The sequence below is a fragment of the Lithobates pipiens genome, unplaced genomic scaffold (genome assembly GCF_037356315.1).
Source record: "Lithobates pipiens isolate NorthernLeopardFrog02 unplaced genomic scaffold, aLitPip1_a1.2 Scaffold_13, whole genome shotgun sequence".
Lineage (NCBI taxonomy): Eukaryota > Metazoa > Chordata > Amphibia > Anura > Ranidae > Lithobates > Lithobates pipiens.
The window spans coordinates 163,627,974-163,651,114 of record NW_027507718.1 but is presented as its reverse complement, the minus strand read 5'-3'; the positions used below and the strand labels follow the sequence as shown (position 1 = coordinate 163,651,114).

At 36.6% G+C, this 23,141-nt stretch overlaps 1 protein-coding gene across 18 annotated transcripts in view; it reads left to right on the top strand.

Annotated features, from left to right (window-relative positions):
• The window catches only part of ADGRL3 (adhesion G protein-coupled receptor L3), a 1,264,347-nt gene that overhangs the window by 1,130,818 nt on the left and 110,388 nt on the right, over positions 1-23,141 (top strand). For 3 of the 18 annotated variants that reach the window (XM_077475796.1, XM_077475789.1, XM_077475788.1), the window contains exons 22-23: positions 3,942-4,048; positions 21,228-21,245. The exons of 2 other annotated variants lie outside the window; for them this stretch is intronic. In XM_077475796.1, coding sequence (XP_077331922.1) covers positions 3,942-4,048; positions 21,228-21,245 — 125 coding nt within the window. Of the gene's footprint in view, positions 1-3,941; positions 4,071-21,227; positions 21,280-23,141 lie in introns of all 18 variants that reach the window. 13 more of the 18 variants (XM_077475783.1, XM_077475792.1, XM_077475790.1 and 10 more) reach the window with 7 other exon arrangements.

The window sequence follows — 23,141 nt, the reverse complement described above, 5'->3', positions numbered from 1 at the left end:
ATTTCGACTGAATTGTGCATGCCTTATTTTCCAGCAGATTTCGATGATTTTAAAGCACTAGATATACGTTTTTGTGAGTTGAACCCGAGTTACAAAAATTGAGCCTGGCGAAATATGTAACCGGGGGCTTTGACCTGAATGACTTGTACTGATGTCTAGTCTGTTATTTACATCTTCTTTTGCTCTTAACATTTAACCTGGGAACTTCTAGAAGGCAGTGAATCTGAAATTGGGGAAAAGGGAAGGGCAACAATGGAGCACATTGCAACAAAGTAGGGATATTGGTCACACTGCTTGCATGCTAAAACAGAGGCAATTGATGTTCGTAATGTCCTGCAACAATCTGAAGAGTTTATTATTGAAGCACATAGTATACTGTTTTGTACAGTGCTCCAGCATAGGTGGTGCCAGTGGGAGGAAAAAATGCAGTGACAAGAGTGTCAGTGAGAGTATATAAAGAGGGTATGTGTGTGCCCAGGGAATTGGAACCCTACCTGCTTTTCAAGAGGACACCAGAGAGGCATGGTGACAAATAAGGGTTGCAGTGGTGGCAAGCCAACAGCTAAAGGATGTTGTCATGAAACAGTGACAGATATGGAACAGGTAGTACAAAACACGGTTTTATGACTGGGGATGAATAACAAAAGTGTGGAAGTCATCCTTTTACCAAATCAAGTCATAAAAACATACAAACACACTGCACTTAGAGCATAACTTCAGGGAGAACAAAAGTCCTCCCTTTCTGTGAGGTTGCCCCCTTAAACTGCCAAAAGTTTAAATGCTCGGGAAAAGCAGATTTACTTTGCTTGATTTTTCACTTCTGCAGTAGCGGGCACCTCTTATGCTCCAGTGGTGGACTGTCCTTCGGCATCCTCCCCTTCAGTGCAGGACCTGTAACCCCTAATTGCCCCTAGTGTTAACCCCTTCCCTGACAGAGACATTTACACAGTAATCAGTGCATTTTTAAAGCACCGATCATTGTATAAATGTCAATGATCGCAAAAAAGTATCAAAAGTGTCCGATCTGTCTGCCGCAATGTCGCAGTCCTGCTCATAATCGCAGATTGCCGCAATTACTAGTAAATAAAATAATAATAATGAAAATGCCATAAATCTATCCCCCATTTTGTAGACGCTATACATTTTGCACAAAACAATTAATATACGCTTATTACGATTTTTTTACCAAAAATATGTGGAATACATATCGGCCTAAACTGATGAAGAAATTCGTTTTTTTACATTTTTTGGGGGGATAGTTATTATAGCAAAAAGTAAAAAATATTGTTTTTTTTTTTCAAAATTGTCGCTCTTTTTTTGTTTATATCGCAACAAATAAAAAAACGCAAAGGTGATCAAGACCACCAAAAGAAAGCTCTACCTGTGGGAAAAAAAGAATGTTAATTTTGTTTGAGTACAGCGTCGCATGACTGCGCAATTGTCAGTTAAAGCGACGCAGTGTCGTATCGCAAAAATTACCTGGTCATTAAGGGGGAAAATCTTCCGGTCTGTAAGTGGTTAATTCAGACCCACTTACACACCCAGAGTACAAAGATATCGCTAATGCCACGTACACACGGCTGGATGTTTCGACAGCAAAGGTTCGACAGAGCGAATCCGTCAGACAATTCTATCGTGTGTGGGCTCCATCGGACCTTTGCTGTCCAAAAATCTGACGGACTTTAGAAATAGAACACGTTTCAGATTTTTTTGCCGGAACTCCGCCGGACCCAGTTCCTATTGAGAAATCCGCTCATGTGTATGCTAGTCCGACGGATGAAAACCCACGCTAGGGCAGCTATTGGCTACTGGCTATGAACTTCCTTATTCTAGTCCTGTCGTACGTCGTCACGTTCAAATCCGTCGGACTTTGGTGTGATTGTGTGTGGCCAAGTCCGTTCATTCGGAAAGTCCGTCGGAACTCTGCCAAAAGTCAGTCGGAAAGACCGTCAGACCTAGTCTGCCGGAAAGTCCAGTCATGTGTACGCGGCATCAGGGCCTCAATGTGGCCACAAAAGAAAAAAAGCCATTATAAATGCTAAAACCTTTTTTCCGCTAAAGTATGATGTTGCTAGATAATCTGTTCTGAAAAAGCATTTTATCCAAGTAAATCTGCTTTTCCTGAGCATTTATCCCTTGCAGTGAGGCTGACCCCATATATATACTTTTATACATACTCCGTGTATGTATTTTTATTCAAACTGGAGTTGGGCTGTAAGTGCAATGTGTTTTATGTTGTATGTATGTTTTTATGAATTGGTTTGGAAGAAGGCTTACATCCACACTTTTGCAGCTAATCCCTGGTATAACGTTTATAATGCTGTGTTTTGTATGACCTGCAGCCTACCTGTCATTGTATCATCACAGCATCCCCTAGCTGTTGGCTTCAGCGCCAATGCACAAGGGGTATAGGCATCCCTTCCAACTTTTTGATATGGAAATGAGGGACAACGATTAGCAAGTATGTAGGCATAGGACCTATCCCCTGCCACATTCCCTTAAAGGTGAATTATACCAAAAAAAGTTAAAACCACAAGTGTTTTTTCTTTGTTTTGTTTTTTACCACTACTATTCCTTTATATTGGCTTTTGAAATTTACAAATGCAGCAATTTAGAAATTGGATGAAAGGTTTAGCACTGGGAAACACTTTTTGAAAGATAATAAGTAAATTTTATACACTATATATAAAACCATATAGATCAGACCAAAATAAGATAAAAGAGGGACAGAAGGACTTTGTTGCAAAGGAGGGACAGTCCCTCAAAATCAGGGACAGTTGGAAGCTGTGGTATAGGGGAGAAGAGGCTGCTTAGTGCAGAGGGAGCTTAAGGGAGCAGAGGATCAGGTAAGAAGGACTGATTTTGTTATTTCTCTAGAACTAAATGTGCATTTAACCCTTCCACTGGAAAGGGGTAATTTTACTTTCATTGGAGTTCTGTTTTTTATTCAGACCCACTTATGCACCCATTGTACAAACATGAAAATCAATCATTCGTTTGAACTCCGTAACCTCCACCCATCAGCCCCCATCCCCTGAGTTGAAATTGGAAAACCTTGGAGATTCGTAGGCTTGAGTGATTAGAGAGTGCATATTTTGACCAGAATGATTGGATCATAGTGGGATCACGCTGCACATCCCCCTTTCTACTCATGTTAGAGGTGGTACAGTGGTGTAGTGGTTAGCACTCTCATCTAGTAGTAAAAAGCATTGCTGGTTTGAATCCCAACCATGACACTACCTGCCATGAGTTTGCATGTTCTGTCTGTGCCAGCGTGGGTTTCCTCCAGTTTCCTCCCACACTCCAAAGACATGCAGGTAGGTTAATTGGCTTCTGTCCAAAATTGGCCCTAGTATATGAATGGGGACCTTGGATTGTGGGCTCATTGAGGGTAGGTACAAATGTGAGTGTGCCGTGTACAGGGATAGGGACAATTGTAGACACTCACTCTGGATGGACTGGTGTCTTTATTTAACCTTACTAACTATGTAACTATGTTTATAGCTTATCATTTGTATAGCAGCAAGAAATTCTGCAAAAGTACCTTAAAAGGATTCACAATTGTATACAGTTGTAATATGTAATACTATTGATATTATTTAAAATATTCTGCTTAAATATTTTCTAATAGATCAGCATCTGTCTTGCTGATGCATGGCTAATCAGCACTTTTTTTTTAAATACATTATATACATATATGATGAATGTACGTTTTTGTTCAGACTAAAAAAGATGTGTATATTGATGTTCATTTTAAATGTCAGTCTGCTGTTTGTTGTTTTAAACATCAGCTCTCCTTTGAAGTGGACTGTTGTTATAGCTGTCATTCACTGATGTTTACATGTTTGTTTTAATACATAATCTTAATTGACTTCTCTTGACTTTTTTATTTATTTTTTGTTTGTTTTTTTGTTTTTTGTCTTTTTATTGGGCTATTCCAGGAGCCATGGCTAATCATCTTATTACCAATGCTCTGCTTCGTCCTCGTGGCACTAACAATCCTTATAATACATTGCTCGGGGAATTGGCTGTCTATAACAACCCTTCTGTAAGCATATACAAATTACAAGGTGTGCTCGAGTTTTCTAAATATTTTTAGTAAAGTCCCATTGTGCCTTTTTGTATTGCCATTTTTTTAATCTATAAAGCACAATACATATTTCAGTCAAACTTTCTTAATGCCTGAAATGTAGCAGTCTGAACTGCCTAGTCAGGCTGTTGATATCAGTAGTGTTTATCATTTAGCATATGTGCTGACAGAAAATACTCACTATTGATTTCAATAAGTTAATTGATTGGAATAGCACATTTTGTTGAAGTTTTCTCATTGCATTTTTTTGCCTCACATTTTTATGTTTCAGCTGCTTATTATGTGCTACATCAAGTACATTTTCATTAAATTGTTCAATTTCTCTTTTTATTCCTTATTTTCTTATTGCATTATAGTTGTGAAATTATAACTTGTATTAGGCGTTATTTCAGTGTTTATTTTTTACAATTTAATAAAACAGGTAAGTGTGATCTAGATGGCTGTATAATCATACTTGACTAATTTAGTTTGGGTGTTTCATGTTCTAGATTGGCAGTGGAAGTTTGTCTTTGCATTCAGTTTTTATTTTGTAAATCAGTTATGGTTGTGTACTTTGACACATGGAATGAGCAATCATTCTTTTAGAAATCCATTTTCATTTTTTTCCCCTCCAAAATCACAGTATGTGTGTTCATTTAAGGCACCTTTGCATCAATATAAATGGATGCCATAAATAACTTAAAATAATATTTTTTTTAGAATCAAGTTTTGAATAGAACTTTGGTTAATGGAACAGTGAATGTTTCACCTGTATTGCACATGGATTTAATCATACAAGAGTAACTCGTACAGTTACTGTGATGCCCTAGAAAGGATGAAATCCCAGACACCTTATATGTACTGGCTTCATTGACAGAAAATAAAAATCACAAAAATAAAACCTTTAAACTTCATTCCCACCGTATTAAAATAAAGTGCAGTATAATCCATGACAACTTTGTTGCTTCATTCATCTTTCATCGTGTTAGTTTTAGTTAAAACAAAGAAAATCAATTAATATTGAGCCATATATTGTCACAGACACATAATGCCATTCTTAGAGCACCATTAAATCTAATTGGGGACAGCAATTAGGGTCCTAATTTTAATATATTTCAGCCAAACCTTTTAATGCTGTATATTTTACACTAAGTTGTTCTTTGTTTATTTTATTGCTGGAAGGAACTGCACCTTGTTTTTATATCCAAATGGTGCAGAAAATGCTTTTATTGAATCTCCTGAATGTAATGGCCAATCTCCTGTATCGTGGGTGACAATTCTGTTGCTTCTTAGTGGAAATTCATTATTTCTTTATTTTTTTATTGCTATCTAAGTTTCCGTGAGGGATTTTTTTTTTACCATGTTCTGCACTGGAGATTCTTCTTAACAGGTACAAGGACTGTAATGAAACAATAATGAAAATAGTTTTTAACCCCCTCTTGTTGTCTGTGTCCCATTGGAGTCATTCTCACTTCCTGGCCTGATTACACAACAGGAATTGAACAAATACCTCCCCAATTAGGACACTGGCAGAAATAAAAACTTAAAGTGACACTAAAGGAAATAACAAACATGTCATACTCTGAAATGATGAGAAATGATTTTGCACAGAGCAGCCCAGATCGTCATCTTCTCGGGTTCCTCCCACCAGAATTATGAGTTCCTACTGAGTACCCCCAAAGCAAGCCACTTGCTATGGGCACACTCCTGTTTAACAATTCCTGAGTCCTGCTCCACCCTCCTACCTCACTGACTGTGATTAATAGGAGTGGGAGCCAATAAGAAGGGAGAGAGCTGGGTGAGCAGCTGATCTTCTGCACATTGCTGGATCGAGATCTAGTGAGTATAAGGGGGGACTGGGAGGGGAGCTGCACACAAAAGGCTTTTTACCTTCATGCATTAAGGTAAAAAACCTCCAGCTTTTAAAACCACTTTAAGAGAGGTAAAGTCCTAAAATTGAGTATACAAATATAGTAAAGATAGTAAAGACATAGCTTAAGAGAAGTTCCCCATGACAGAAAGACAGCTAACATTATACGTATTTACAAGAAGAGCAGCAAGCTAGAAGCTAGCAATTATAGGCTAGTGAGCTTAACATCGAATATAGTCACTTTTGGAAAGAAGGATCATTGATCACTTAAAAACACACAACACACAAGGGGTGTTGGGAATGTATGTCTTGTCTTGCTGATGACACAAAGGTTTTCTAATAGGGTTGATATCCCTGGAGGTGTCTGTAACATGGAGCATAATGTGGCATTGTGGTCAAAACACTGGAGACTGCAGTTCAATGTTTCTAAATGTAAAATAGTGCACAGAAGGAAAGAATATCTGTTGATAGTATAACAATGGGGGTACAGTGTTGGCCAACACTACAGAGGAAAAAGAGTACTTATTTCAGATGATTGCAAAATGAGTAACCAGTGTGGCCAGGCAGTGAGATAAGCAGATAGAATTCTAGGATGCATCACTAGAGGGGTCACCAGCAGGAGGAAAGAGGTTGTGATTTCCCTATATAAATCTTTAATTAGACCTCATTTAGAATACTGTGTCCAGTTCTGGAGACCTCACTTACAAAAATATATTAATAAGATACAAAAAGTCTAGAGACAGGTAACAAAACAGGTGAAAGGTCTGAGGCATAAAACATATCAGAAGCTACTTTTGGAACGTAATATATACAGTCTAGAGGAAAGGGGAGACATGATTGAAACCTTTAAATACATCAAGGGGGTGAATAAGGTTCAAGAGGGAAGTATTTTCAATATGAAACCAAGACCAAGAATATGGGGACATGACCTCAAACTAGTAAGAAGAAATGGTAGTTAATGATAGTTGTAGACTTCCAGCAACGGTAAAGGTAATGAGTCAGTCAGTGGTAAGGCCGGCCATAGACAGAGCAAATTTCTTTCCTGCAACCAACAGACAGTGTTGACAGAGGTGATAATAAATAGAGCTGCACTCTCTCAACTAATAAGATAACAATATGTGACAAAAGAAGAAGAAAAAACTAATATGCGCATAACAAATAAGCCAGAAATAAGTGAATCTGTATATGGTAATAATGGCAGCCCATTACATACTCTCAACATATAAACCAGTGATGAATGAATCTATATAGTGATAATAATAATAATCCACAGGAACTGGTATAAGCTGTGAATAATGATCCTTAACAGGTAGAATATAGAAACATCATGCCACCCATGCAGGCAAAGGTGCATATATTCATTAGATAGGAATCTTCCTTTTGATAATCGTGAATAACACTGACACACAAAGTGTTTATCCACCACCAAATGAATAACACACTTACCAGTTTACACAAGCTGGATCGCTTGTGGTTAATACCCAGCCAGGGCCTTTTCATCCAGGGTTTGAAAGCAGGTGGCAAATACAACCAGATAAGCTCTCATATCACACTGGCAAGGCAGCTGATCATATCCTTCCACTAGGTTCAAGGATCCTCCCTCAGACACCGTATTCATAGTAATCCAAAAGAAGAGATACTCTCCATAGTGTAAAACCAAACTATGCATTTAATAACTAAAAAGTAATGCACTTACATCCCGGTGGACATCATGGGGGAATGTACAGGCATAAATATTAAAAGCCAGCCAGCTACAATTGAACGTCCTTCTGGGATAGTAAACAGCACGGTAACGCTAGCACCTCGCTCCTACTGACGCATTTCACCACACATCGTCCTGGGGCACTTGTTGACCGAGGAATCCCTCCCGCCAAGCCATTGTGTTCTCCCAGCAGAAGGGTGGGAAACGCTGTCGCCGCCGGGAGAAGACAGTGATTGCTAATGGCTATATCGCATGTAAAACCTGGCAGGCTAATTGTACCAAAGTTGATTGATTGGTACATTCAGCCTGCCCATACATGAATCTTGGCCAGTTCCTATTAGATGTCTATGGCTGGCTTTATGGGCTTCAAACATACTTGGGACAAACATAGATCTATAAGTAAAAAAAAATACAAAAACATGTATACATTTTTTTTTAAAAAGGGAATGAACCACTTTTTTTGCCATCACTTTTCTGTTTCTATGTTTCTAAGTAATAATTCACTGGCTTGAATAGCCAGTTATTGTTGCTAAGTGCTGCAAACAGCAAGGTGTATTTCTTCAGAAGTAGTTCTAGACAAATTAGGGAGTCTTGGTGTCAAACTGTTTCCTGTTTCAAATTGAAACGGTAATAACACTTTTTAACTGTGGAGGTTGTCTCACTTTTCACCCATATATCTTATGATTCTGTGCTTACATTTTTGTTAAAGAATATTTTCTTTTCAGAACATATTTTTTTTTACATTTTGGACTTCTTTATCCACAACAATTAGGTACTGCAATGGGGACCTATTTTGCACCCAGCTAGAGCTGCAGGGAATATAGCAATGATCTCGTTTTTGTTTTTGTTTTTATTTATAATGAATCAAGTGTTAGAATTTGTGGATTTCCATTTCATAATATCTGAAGTCTTAAGTTTACTCATCACTCAAATCACCAACACATTAATTAACTGGATTTTATTTTGTATGTGCCCCCAGATAATGTGATCATTGCAAAAATATTTTAAAAGAAGTTGACTGTCACAACTATCAAAGATTTCACTGTAAGCTGTGAGGAATGAATCTTTACAGAATTTGTTTATCAGACATTCAATCTCTGTTCCAGAAATTCAAAAGCTGTGTTTTGCTGAAAGGAACATTTAGAAGAGTATGTGCTTTAACAAATTGCTAGAGATCGAATTCCATACAAGCTACTAGAAATTGAGTTCTCCAGCTTTTAAAACATTTTCTAATATCCATAACAATGTAGAAGTGTAATCAATAATCAAAATGCTATCTTAAAGCTTAGTTTACCCAAAAGATACAAAAAATTATATTTAGAAAAGCTAAAACAATTCAAAACCTTCTTGTAAATGAAAAAGACCACCTGCATTTACTCCTTGGTAGCAACAAAGAAAAGGAACTCCACATATGTAATTTATATTCTTAAATGCCCTTGGACTATACAAGTATACTTGAAGGACACCTAAAACAGTAAATCAAAGACTTATTACATATAAATGGTATATTATAAAATGTTTCCATAAACACAATGGGTGGAATTCAATAAAGCTGCTGTGCCAATTTTCTGGCGTTTAACCTGCTTGTTATTTATGCGCCAAATTAATGCATTTGATTTTGTTCTGACAGCGACTCATGCAACAAATTTAGATAGTTCTAAAATGCGCCACTATTACATTGTGTCACATTGAATGCGCCACGTTTACATTGTGTCGCATTGAATGCGCCACGTTTATACATTGTGTCGCATTGAATACAACAAATGTAAAAGTGGAGCTAAGGAAGACTAACTTTCTTTTACCATACAGAGAGAAGAACTGCAAAAAAGTGTCTCATGTTCATTCTAAAAATGGTGCAGCATGAGCCAAATTCAAGTACAAGTTCTGGACAGGTACAGGAATTTGGCTCATTCTTCACCACTTTTAGAATTCATGAAAGACACTTTCGCAAAACTTGTTTGCACCAGTCTTTATGAATTCCAAGGGTTGTCTCTTGACACTTTGTGAAATACAGAGTACAGATTCTTTGGACCTGCAAGTTACCTTCTATTACAATTAATAGAAGAAAATTAAGTGGCATACTGTTATGACTTTCATCTCCTTCTAATATAACCATTAATATTGTGAACAATGGTATTTTATACTTTATTAGTAGTCGTTAGAGATAAGCAGAACGTACCTGGGGACATGTACCAAAGCAAAAATTCTGTTTGACAGAGATAAGCCATTTTATTTATTATTTTAAAGTCACTGTTAAAAATGTAAAATTCCTTTAAATAACATTCCTGAGATTGCCCTTACTGTGCATATAAAGTGACATGTCTGTATGACGTATACAACCTACTATAGTAAAACTGGCATTTACAAAGTAAAAAAGGGTCATTTAAATTACAGGCAAATAACAGCTTCAGACGCTTTACTTTTGTTTCTAAACAAAACGGTCAGGTATACCCTTTATGTATAGCAGATGCTTTTCCTGGATATGGGTCTGGTATAAATTTTAGGGGGAAGCCACAAACAAAAACAAAAAGAAAAGTTTATTTTACTCTGATGGCTGTCAGTCAAAAGCCAATGGTGTGCAATAAAAATTAATTAGCAGAGAGAGGGGGAAAATAAAGTAGGGAGGAGAGTCCGATCATGTCAAAGTCGCATGACCAGATCTTCTCCAATTATGGAGGTCCATTTGCAGAGTTAAAGCGGAGGTTCACACAAAAATGTAACCTCCCCTTTTCGGAAGCCCCCCTCTGGTGTCACATTTGGCACCTTTCGGGGGGTGCAAATAGCAGTTACCTGTCCACGGGAGTCCATGCCTCTTTCTGACCCGCCGCGCTGTCTGCTGGGACACACACGGCTCCCAGAGACAACATTGCGCTGCGTGACTTGCACATGGGCAGTAGTGAACCGGGAAGTAAAGCCGCAAGATTTAATTTCCTGATTCCCATAGCGAAGATGGCAGCGCCAGCATCTGAGGACCTAGGGACGGTTCAGTCTCGGGTGCCGACAACCCTGGACCCTGGGACAGGTTGGTGTCCTTATTTTAAAAGTCAGCAGCTGCAGTATTTGTATATGTTTGCGGGTCTCCCGCTTTAAGCAGTGGAAACTCCATGGAACTTTGCATTTTACATCCCATTCAAAAATATGGACTGTGAATTGTGTAGCCCAGCACTCTGAGGTTTGTTTACATAAGTTTCCCGTTTGGTGTGAACTGCTGCTGCTGATGTTTCATCAGTCTGTACATTTATTTTACTCCTATTCTCTTCACTCCCAGCATCTGGTCACTGCAGTGCTGCCTTCAATCTGTTATAAATCAGAAGATGAATTCTATTTTCACTCCATTTTTCTCACTTGAACTGACTAGACTGAGTTTTGGGCGCTCTCTATTTTGCCTGTTTTCACTCTTGCTGGACAAGCGTGCAGCCTTCTCTGTTGAGTAACTGATCTCTACCCTTTCCACCATTTTCTCCTGTTTGGAGTGGGGGGCAGACTTTGTACTTTATCTATTGTTCATTGAAAAAGGTGGTCCTTTGTTCTCTACATTTATGCATGTAAGCAACCTATGCCTTGCTGTATATGATGGTCTCTGGTTTTCACTGGTATTTTGTTCCTTCCTCCACATAATGGTTTGGTGGCTTTAGTACTTCTGAATCACTGATCTGGAACTTTTAGCTTAAGAATTCTGACTTTCTAATGTAAAACGTATTGAATCCATAGACAGCTATTCAACTAGTATTCTTAGAAATAGTGCAGTAATGACATGTTCAGTATTTCAGTACAGGTTTGCAAATGGTAACTGAATATGTAACCTCTTCAATATGAATATCATATCCCATGACCTTCAGAACTAGGGGTGCTTTAGGGAGAGCTTTTTAAAAAAAGGGGGTGCACTCCTCTTAAATCACCAGTACAGCAGGCTTTTTGGCACATCTAAAAGTACTGGAATGAGTATATCGACATTTTGGTTCTTTGCATTCCATCTGGTTTCCCAGAGAAGGCAAGTAGGTTTTGATTACTCAATGGTTCATGAACCTCTGAATAGGGTCATATGGTTGTTATCTATAGGATTGTCCTAAGCGCTTAGACCTTTTATTCATGCTGGATTATCCTGTTTATGACCTCCTTAACTCTTTGTGGATGAGAATGTATTTTAACATGTATCAATCAACTAATGAATTATAATCAAAGTGAGAGAGAAAATTTACAAATATATGTGTTTTTTAAATATAATAGTCATATTATAGCACAGCAAGCAAGGAAGGCCTCATTTATACAGGGATGCTTACGCCTGTTTGAGGGCCGTGTTCTGTCTGCATGGGTTGCACAGATATTCCGTGCATACATATGCAGGTAATCCCATTCCTGTCAATTGAGATGCAATGGTCGCACTGCTTTTTGACTCCAATGTGGGTGCATGTCCCTAAATGCAGACAGTGTGCAATCAGGGACACGCACCCACACAGATTTTTTATTGTTTTAAAGGCAGATGTGTTCGTTCAGCTGCTGTGTCCCTATTGACATGAATGGGACTGCCTGCATGTGGACGCATGGAACACCTGGTACATTTTTCTATGCCCATGTGAACAAGGCCTTAAAATGAACATGACTTTGAGGTAAACATCACAATTATAAGATTGTACTGAAAATATGCAATGTTTTTTACTTTTAAAAGAGACCTATGGTCACAGTATACACTTTTATTGTATAACATTATAATTGTAATAACAATACAAACAATAGACAATCCAATATAAGACATCTTGCAGAATCTCCTCTCATGTTGTGAGTGCTGCCTCCCTGCTGCCCATCTTTCCACAACTTCCTGGATTCCCTGCATGCTTTGCAGCTTCATCTCTGTGGTTTACTTTCAAATTCTAAGAACTACATACCCCTTTGTACCTTGCTACCTGCAAGCAGTGATTCCTAAACCTCCTGGAACTCCCTCTCTCAACACCTTTGTGCCTAAGGGGGAGGAAAAAGTAAATAGTAAATATATGTCACAAAATTTGAGTAAGTAAAAGTGTGAAAATCTTCACAACGTAAAGCTGGTCATAGACAAATCAAAATTTTGCCCAGTTCAGTAGCGACTGGCTAAATTTTAACCAGTGTGGTGCCAGTGTGGGAAGTTGTTTCATTGTCTACTGTTGAAGGGACATGTTTCGTCCATCAGCAGCTGCAGCTGCTCATCAGTGTATTCTAACAGCAGTGAGTTCAATGGATAGAATACAGTGTCCCGGCGGGGAGAGGAGGATTCCTCTATCTACCCACCTATGACCAGCTTAAGTTTAAAAATGTCAAGATTAAAAAGAGTATTTACTAAACTATAATTCTGCTCAGAGTCCAGAAAAGGGCAACAAAAGGGTGTAATGAGGAATGACCACAAACATTAAACTTATTCTCCCTGCAAAATAGGCACTTAAGACGGCATATGATACAAATCCTTGAATGAATCCTGGAATGTTGACTATGGCATTGGGAGGAAACTTTTTAGTCTTAGTTCTCTAAAGAAGGCACGGGCTACGCACTGAATTTCAATGAGACACGGATCATTTACAAACCATAATTTATGGTTCTTTACTGTTAGTGAGTGGTGAGGTGTTGAATGTTGAACTCCCTTCTACAGTTGCGGTGTCAGCAGAGAGTGTGGATAAGTTCAGAAAAGTTTTAGATGTGTTTCTTAGCAAGTGCTATGTACAGGGATATGGTAAACAGTAGACAAGCACACACACATTCTCAAGTTAAACTGGATGGACCAGTGGCTTTATTCTACCTTACCAACTATATAACTACGTAAGATAATTCAGCTTGATGGGCATATTCCAGCATTCCAAAATGCTGGCTAGTTATGTGCTGCATTCCTTGTAAATTATCAGATTTTAAAACTAACATGTGTGACATAAGCAAAACAAATATAAAATTGTCTGCTTCTGTGGCCTTGCTATAGTTCAGCTGCTTTGGTTTACTATTAAATGCATTCCTTTTATATCGCACTAACAATGTATATTGTACATTTATATTGTCACTGTCCTTACAATCTAAGGTCCTTAGTGTAGTATCAGCATCAAGACACCTAATAATTCAGACTTATGAGCTTTCGCATTAACATCTGGAAGGACAAAAACATGAATAAAATGGGTAATAGGCATATATTTATATTATATTGGCATATATATATATATATATATATATATATATATATATATATATATATATATATACATAGATAGATATCCTGGAAAGGGAACAATGCAAGAAGGTGTACTCCTAATCCTTTTCTGGAAAATAAATGTATTTCTTTGAGTTAGCTATTTCATGCTCTTTTACTGTGTATTGCTTTTCCGGGATTCTGGGCCCATTGTGTCTATTCTAAAATAATACAATGCATACTCACCTTTACTCATTTTACTTATTGTGAGATTATTTTATGAATATTTTTCCGGATTTCTACGGGGCTATTTTGTTTACTCCTTGCTTGCAACTGCCTTTATGGCCTGTGCCTGCTTTCTGGACCTTTATTTGTGCCTGATAGCTGTAAAATGTAAACACATAGATTTTCTTATTGCCTCTTGTATCAATTGGTATCTCTTATATCATTGGTCTCCAATCTTGGGCCCTGGGGCCAGATGCAGCTCTTTGCTTGCCTTCATCTGGCCCTTTAGGCATTATTTCTGCCACTGACACCAACAATGGGGCATAATTCCTGATACTGCTACCAACAATGGGGCACTATTCCTTCCACTGACACCAACAATGGGACACTATTCCTGACACCAACAATAGGTCACTATTCCTTCCACTGACACCAACGATGGGGCACTATTCCTCCCTCTGACACCAACTATTTCTCCAATACCAAAGTACTCCCACTGGGCACAGCCCGGCCCTCCTAAAGCCTGAAGGACATTAAAATGTCCCTTTCTATAGAAACATTGGAGACCCCTGTCTTATATGAAAGTAAGTTAGAAGCTTGAAATTCAAAACATACTGGAGAAAATTCATATTCATTTTGGCCAATGAATGCTTTGAAATCCCCTTGGAGATGCTTAATTAAATTGGTGGGCAAGCAAATGTTGGATTGACCTACTTAGCTTGTAAACTATATTAGGTTAAGTGAATCAGTGATTATGAAAATAACAAGTATGACTATTCTCAGCAAAGGTAAAAACAGTTTTCCAACTAATATAGGTTACAGCATTGTAATTTTTACAATTTGCAATATCATACCTATTCACTAAGTGTTTGTAATATAATGCAGTTTCACATATACACAGGACTTTCCTCCTTTTTTCTGCTGTTTTCTTACTGTATTTTGTAAACTGTCATCCTTATTTTTATTCCTCACACCTTACATTTATATTGTTTGTATTACCTGTAGAACATCTCCTTCCTTCTGTCTCCTATATAAAAAACATTTTATCAAACTATTTTCATTATTTCTAAATGTTTATTTGCTCTTTATGGTTTTTATGTTATTTTTATTTTGTCATATTTGTCTTTTGCTCAACAAAAGTATACGTTTATCACTTTTTCATAGAATGTTTTAATACTGTTGAATTTTAATTGTGTTGAGGAATTAACAAGTACTACATCTTCCAAGATGGTAGGTAAGCCCTGTTTGCCTATTAGAAATACATTAGTACTATAGATAATAATGAAAGTCAGTCATAAGACAGTATTGTATGAAGATACAGAATTAGCCAGTATATTACAATGTATTTGAATGCTGAATGACAAGTATATGTAAAATACCACAGACGTGATTAGGCCATGATGCTTGGCAATTATGGTCCTCTGAGAAGGTATAAATACCAAAGGCTTGATGATTTATGAAAAACAGTGTTTGTACAGAACATCATTGAAATCCACTAACCTAATCTAGCTGATGTCCAGTGCATAGAGTGATTTGAATGTCCACATATAGTTGCTGTTATGCCTTCTGTTGCACCTGTGAATACAATTTTTGAAAAAAAGGCTGGAAACTTGCCAAGCAAATGTGCATGGACCAAGCTAAAAGGCATATAAAAATCCTGTATGCTATGCCATTGTAAAAAATAAGCCAACATATGTATGGGTATTTAGCACTGGAATCCCTCTTCTTAGTGTATGGACTCTCTTATGTTGACTGGTACTTAAATTCCTGGCGCACGAGCAGAAAGGATTGTGTATGCACAGGACAATATCTCCTTGTGTACAGGTCACAGATAGAGTTTTCAGATTTAAGGTTTTATGCAGCCTCCTTAAACTATAGCCATGCACATTTGTTGACAGTTTATTTCTATACAGATTTTTCGTTAATTGTATTATTTTATACGGTAATAAATCAGGCCATTACAATACATGTATTTTATTCCATACTTCCAGAATGGAATATATACTTGGAGGGGTAGTTATATGACTACAGTGACTGCAGGTATATGTGGTTTGTTAAGAGGAATTGTGTGAAACATACTGTTGCTTGGTAAAGGTCCATTCAAAAAGATATTTCAGTTTCCTATGAATTCTGTCAGACACAATCAAATATTAGTTTATCCCAGTGGTAAAACAGTATCACCAAAATTAGCAAGTAAGAAGCTAGCCATTGGTATGAACCTCCCCAATTGATTTCCCCAAATAATTAATAAATCTATGTTCAGAGAAAAAATGTGCACTTGTGAGGGAGCAACACCCTCACAATGGTTTTGAGAAGACAGAAACTACTGCAAGAAATCATGCCACTGGGCTGTCTAAGACATATAGCCATTATGGTACTTAACCAGCTAGTGACCACCAAGTACTGAATAGTCATTTTTCAACCACTGTAAAAAAAAATTTGGATGGTGAATATGCTTAAGGCTGGGTTCACACCTAATGCTGCTGTGGCTCCCAGCAGGGGTCCCGTGCATCCCTGTTCACCGTTTCAGGTCTGATTTCAGCCCAAATTTTGAATTTGAACCTGAAATGAACCAAAGGACTCACAGGGCTCCTTGTGCAAATTCATACCATAGAGAGCCAGTCACAATCTCCTGCTGTTGTGAATTGGATGCGGTGATTCCGCATCCAATTCACAATAGTGTTCACCCGGCCTAAAGGTTTCAAGGCAACCTTCCACAGACGGTGGTTTTTGATCTGAAAATGCATTTGTGGCTGTTGATAACAGATTACTGGATCCTCTGCATTACTTAGATTAAAAACTAGTTGAAATCTTAGAAACACTGTTCTGTGTATTTGCTCTGTGTACAATTAGCACACACTGCACATTCACTTCACATTCATTGAACACTTTAATAAAATTAGTTTTGACTGAATAAGTGCACTTTGAATAGCCAGTGCTTTTCCAATTAATTAAAGTAAAAATAAAACCGGAAGCATGTAGCTCCCTGACATGTTGATACCAGCCCACATGTCCTTCAGCATAGAGCAGAGGTATGAAAGGGTTTCCACCAAAGTAGGGGTACCCTCCATTATTCAAGAGACCCATCAACCCAGTACATGGCTCTTCAGCACTCATGTAAAGTGACATCACAGCCCATCATTTTTATTAGTCCATATATGAGCTGTGATGTTATACCTACCTTAGTAAAATTTAAAGCTGCCAGTGTCAGGATCTCTTATCATTTCCATACCACTGGTTGAGAAGAGAATAGGAAGAAGCTACTCTCCCATTCCTGCCAGCCATCCACATGCCAGCACTATAGTTGACCAGAACATCAACTGTTTTTAGATGCCACTGGAACCTGGGTGGCGAGTATGAATAGAATTAACAGTACAATTGCTATTTTACAAAGATTCATTGTATTTATAAAATTTTTACTTTTTATACCCACATGCCCAGAGAACTGCTTTTTTCTTATAAAAATAAATCAAATTTAATAAACATCAGCAATAATTTGTGTCTAATAACTGCCGGGAATTTTTCTTCAAGTTAGTATTATTAAACTGTATGTAATGACAATTTGTTTTTGTTTTTTTTGGTTTTGAATAGAGTTGAATGATGCTAGAATCTCTGAAAACATTTTATTGTGGTTCCCCTGCTGAAGAAAATTATTACCCCTCTATTTGTCTTGGTTACCATCGTGGTTACCACGTTGAGGAGAATTACCTCTCTATTTGTCTTAGTGACCATTGCAGTTTCCCTGCTGAGGGGAATTACCCCTCTATTTGTCTCGGTGACCATGGTTACGAAGACAAAGTTAGAGTCAATCCGAAATTTTTAGAGTTGTCATGAAAGTTGTGAGGGGAAACTTCCAATGTGAGCAAATGTTTCTGGTAACAACTCTTTAAATATTCAAAGAGCTTGAACTAGCCACTAATGGATGCAGTGTAAACCTTCTCCCTGTAAAAATGTCCTAATTATTTATAATTTTTTTAAAGTCTGCATACATTGTTTCTTGAAGCCCTGATAAAGAGGGTGGAGTACAACCCCCCCTCCCCCCCAACACATTGAATGTTATAAACAATTGGTCTTTGGAATTAACTTATATCTGGACCCCCATAAAATAGTGTGACACTTCAACTATAGAGTTTTTATTGCTGTCTGTGTACCGGAGGGTGGTCATTTACTCCCTGTATTTGTTCTGATGACCATTGCCAACAGAAAAGAAAGTGATGGGAATTCTAACTTTTTTAGTAGTTACCAGAACAGCATTAGAAATTAAATTGTTCATTTAAGTCTAGATTTTTCCTTTTCTTTGTCTAATAATTCATTTCTAAGGAAAAATGCACAACACTGTGAGATGCTGGTGGGTGTACAATCAGAAAGTGGAAATAGTAAAGGGGTAGTTAGCTTTCGGCTGTGCTGTGCTATCATCGGTTTATGTTATGTGTGTGTATGAATGTGACGAGTTTAATGTAAATAATTTTAAGATAATGTTAAAGGGTCAGTCCACTCACATGAGCCTGACATTTCCCTGTTAATATTTCACTTATTTTCCATTAGGCAGGATGCAACTGGATGTGCTAGAACATGCAAAGGTGGTCAGCACATCCAAATCTCTGGGCAGGAAAAGAGTAAAAAATTATAACAGGCAGTTGGAGTATCCAAGAAACCAGTGGCTGACCCAATCCAACAGGCTCCACTAATTACTGAAGCATCTACTGGTTACGCTGGCCCTTTATTATTTTTACCAAGAAAACATTGTTTCTGTGTATAGTCTATAAATGTATATGTTCATTAGCCAGCCATATTTGCTCATTAAATTTGCAGACTCTGCTCCTTGCATTGTACTGCACAACGACTGTTTCATTACTTGTTTTGTGTGCATGTCTGTAGGTCAGGTCTGGCCCAAATGGAAAACATAGATTACTGTGGCTTGTAATAAAAACTAGAAGATTAAAAAATTAGGCTTATCTTAGCAGTCCTTAAAGTTTATTTCCACGTTTACAGTCAAATTTAATTGTTACATGTGGCTATTCACATAGCATAACAAAAAAATAGTAATACAATTCCAGCTTGCCATTTTTTAGTTGCTCTTTTCTGGAAACTCTACCAAGAAAAAAATACTACTAGTTCCCTTTTTTTAAGGGGGCTGGACAATTGTGTTAGCCATCTTTAACCCTGTCTACACTGTGCAGGAAGATATAGGCATAGGATAGGCATCTTGCAATGTTTGTTAATGAGAAAAGACTTAGGACATACTCACTCTGAAGTAATTCAAAAACCCTTGCAGTCAGTTAGGGCACCTTCCCCTGGGGAAACATCTACATCATTATTTTACAATATTTATTATGCATGCTGTGTGAATGGTAACACATAACAAACATACGGTAGGGTTTCCCCAAATTTGACTGAAAAGTGGAAATACGCTTTAAGCAGGCATATTAATAACATTCATTGATGTGGAGTTTGCCACATCACATGTAGAAATCTGTATATGAAATATATGAATTCAAATATAAAACAAGTACAATTTTAAAGTACTCTGAATTAAATGTTATAATAATAATAACTCAACAGCAATTTGTGACAATATTAAATATAATTTCTTTTTAAGTAACATCTGAAGTAGACTCTTAAATGCAAATACTGGAAAAATTACACAAATGATCAGTTTACTTAGCCTGATTTAATACTTAAAGCAATATTAACCCCCAAACAAACAAATATTAAATTGCAGTTTACCAACACTTAAATGTAGCTGCATTCATATTGTTTTTTGCTTTTTTACTTTATTTTCAACCAGTGATCCTGCCAGTAACATACCTTCTGTCTTAGGGTGTCTCTACTCCACTAAAGGGGTTAAAGAGTACAACTTTGGAACACAGTTTTGTCCATCTGTGTAGTGTTTGATGCACTAGTAGAGCTAGATAGACTTGACTAACAAATTAAATCCAAACTCCAGTTAACACTTTTTAGGCACTTTTTAGGCAGTTACAGCAAGAGCTGGAATTAAGGTTTTACAGAAATCAACAAAATCTGACCACAACAACCACCCCGTCTGTTAGTTTGTCTCAACACTCCAACTGCCAGTTTTGCTAGACAGGGAGAAAAAATGGGGAAAAGCCTAAATAAGGAAACTAATGTAGTCATCACATCTAAGAATTGGTTAGCGGCAATATATTCATTTCTGGGGGGTTAATACCCAAACTACTAATAAAAAGATGTACTATTTGTAAATAAATATATAAATTGGTTAGCAAATGAATGTGTTCTTTTTTGTGTAGTTTTTAGTGTAGTTTGCACTAACTTAGATATTAGTCATCCTTCTTACCATCATGCTTGTAATGTTTTGATTTCTTTTTTTACTCTTTTCCATCCTCTTTTTTGTATTATACTTTTATGCTTTACCTTTTTTTTTTTCATTTGTTTTACCTTATTTTGACCTCTTCACTGAACATCCATATATTATAGATATCATTCTACTTTAAATCTTCTACTTAATGAATATTTTGCACTGTAATGCTACATTCCTGCTTTTTTTCTCTTCCTCCTTCATGCTCTTTTCAGCGTTTCTGCTTTCTCTTCCTTTTTGTTTGATCTTTCAAAAACATTTTCATAGTCATGCTCATTTTCTTTAATTTTTTTATCAATTTTTTTTTTAGCTTACAGGCTGGCCATACCTTAAATGAAAGAGGGCAAAATTTTGGTTAAAAAAATGGTTTTGTTTCAATTGTCCATTGTTATATCCTCTTGGTATTGAATTTGTTTGTTTAAATGTTAACCATAAACAATGTTTTTACTGAGTGAATACTTAAATTATTAAGCCAGTGATCATATTTGCTTTTAATTTGTTGTAATGTTACTATTAGTGCTACCACATATAATAAGAATAACAGTTTTTTAGTTACAGTTGTTGAAGATTTTCACAGTCCACATTACACAACAATGTATACAACTTTCATGTACAATTAATTGGCAACATATAATTTTGTTTGCTTTAATGAGAAAGTTACAGCCAAAATGTATACATGAAGTGGGTTACTTTACATGCATAAAAGGGGAAATCACTGAATATACATTTGCACAAATATAACAAAAATGTAGCAAAAAGATCACAAATTCTAGTTCAGTATATTATTTTCATCTACGTGCTCACGTGTTTTACATGTTTCAGATGTTGTAGTAAGCTTTACTTATTGTTTTTTTTTTCTTTCCTTTCCTTCATGCTGTCGTTTAGAGCCCTACAGAGAGACAAGTATGGGAGTAAAACTAAATATTGCATATCAAATGTAATTTTTTTAGTATAATTTATCATATTTATATATTAGTAAATAACCAGCAACATCATAAAATAAAGTTGTTTTACATCAGCCCTTGCTGTATTTATATGGCATCTTAAGACCATACCAAAAATGTAATGTTATATTAACTCTTTTTGCAGTATGGATGATGAGCAACTAGTTGAGTTTACTCAGACTATCTTGTGTAAATAGGTGATGCCAAAGTATACAGTAAAGGCTGAAATTAGTGTAATTAAATGTGACTGGTTCTGTTAATTGGTTCTTCTCAATTTTTTCATGAAAATTATAATGTTTATCATATAATAGTGTCCTATGATCAATGTATGGGCATTACAAAAATTATGGATTTTATATTTTTATATTTCATGCATTTTGTAAAAGATTTTCATTGTATGTGGTGTAATTTAGGCTATGTACATACAATAACTTGCTGTAACCATAACCAGTGTATCTGGTGAGCATTACAACTCTCACCACAGTGAAAAGACACCTTTGGGGAGCCATTAAAGTGATTAGGGACAGCAGCAATAGTTATTTTTAAGTGAAACTGTGTAAAGTGCAGTAAATGCTTCGACAAGAGCTTTCCTGTACTAAGCCCTTTAACTGAATGGAGATGTCCCTACCCAAAAGGCCAGGTCATTCCTGGATTGCTCCAGGTGCTTCCTTTTGGGCTTCATATATATGCAGCCGTACATACTTTTGATTTTAAAAAAAAATCTGAATTCATGCACATTAATGCAACAATTTCTAAAGTGGCATGTGAATATATGACAATATGTTTGTATAGACAAACACCCACATGAACGCACACATTATAACACAAAAATAATTAAGGCAGACGTATAGTGTTCAGTTTAGGCATTCTGATCCCCTAAACACCATATATAATGGTGTTCTTGATACTATGCAGTACACCAGTACTGTACTTGGTTCAGGGTCTGCCATTTCCCATGTGTTTTTTCCTTGTTCTTTTCCTTATTTGTTTGTTAGTTCTTCACAACTTGCTTCTTATTTTCTTTTTGTTTTACGTTTAGTTTACATCTGTTTCTCTAGCTTCCTTTTTTGCATCTATCTCCCTCTCTCTTTACATTTGCCCACTTAACAAATTTCTTATGTACAACTAAGTTTGTCAGCGGAAAAAAAGTTAGTAATGCAACTACTATGCCTCATGAACTCAGTTCCCTGCAACAATATCAGCTAAACAGGTGTATTGCAGTGTGAGTATTGAGTTGTCTGGTTGGGACAGTGTATGTCGGATGAAAAAAAACATATATACTGATATATAATGCAGATTTAAGAGCAAATAGGTACTGCTGGGTTATCACATTCTTTATTACACTCTTCCATACTGAATTTCTCTGTCTTATATTTGGTTGTTCTGCTTCATTATATATTTAGTATTATTAAATAATATTAAACTTTGCAAGCCTATTCAAATTACATTGCTGAAATCAGTTAAGATTTTAATCAGGACTTGAAGCTCAGAAACTGTTAGAACAGAACCTACAGTATAGGGCTGGATTCACACCCTTGCGTGTCTGTTTTCATGCATTTTACATGCATTAGCAATAATTATGAATTTTCATGCACTTTCATTGTCATAAATAGAATGTTGGTGCATCAAAAATCTGATTAACACCAATACATATTACAGATGTAAACTTGCACAAATTAAAACAATGGTTAATGTGTACATGCAGTGGCATATGTTAAATCTATTCTATTATAGAAACTTTTTGAATTTTATAGTAATATAAACCTTAGCGTACAAATTCTTTATTTTACCAATAAATATTTAGACTGAATTCACACTATTGCATTGTGGTAACCTATGGTCCTAATGCACGATT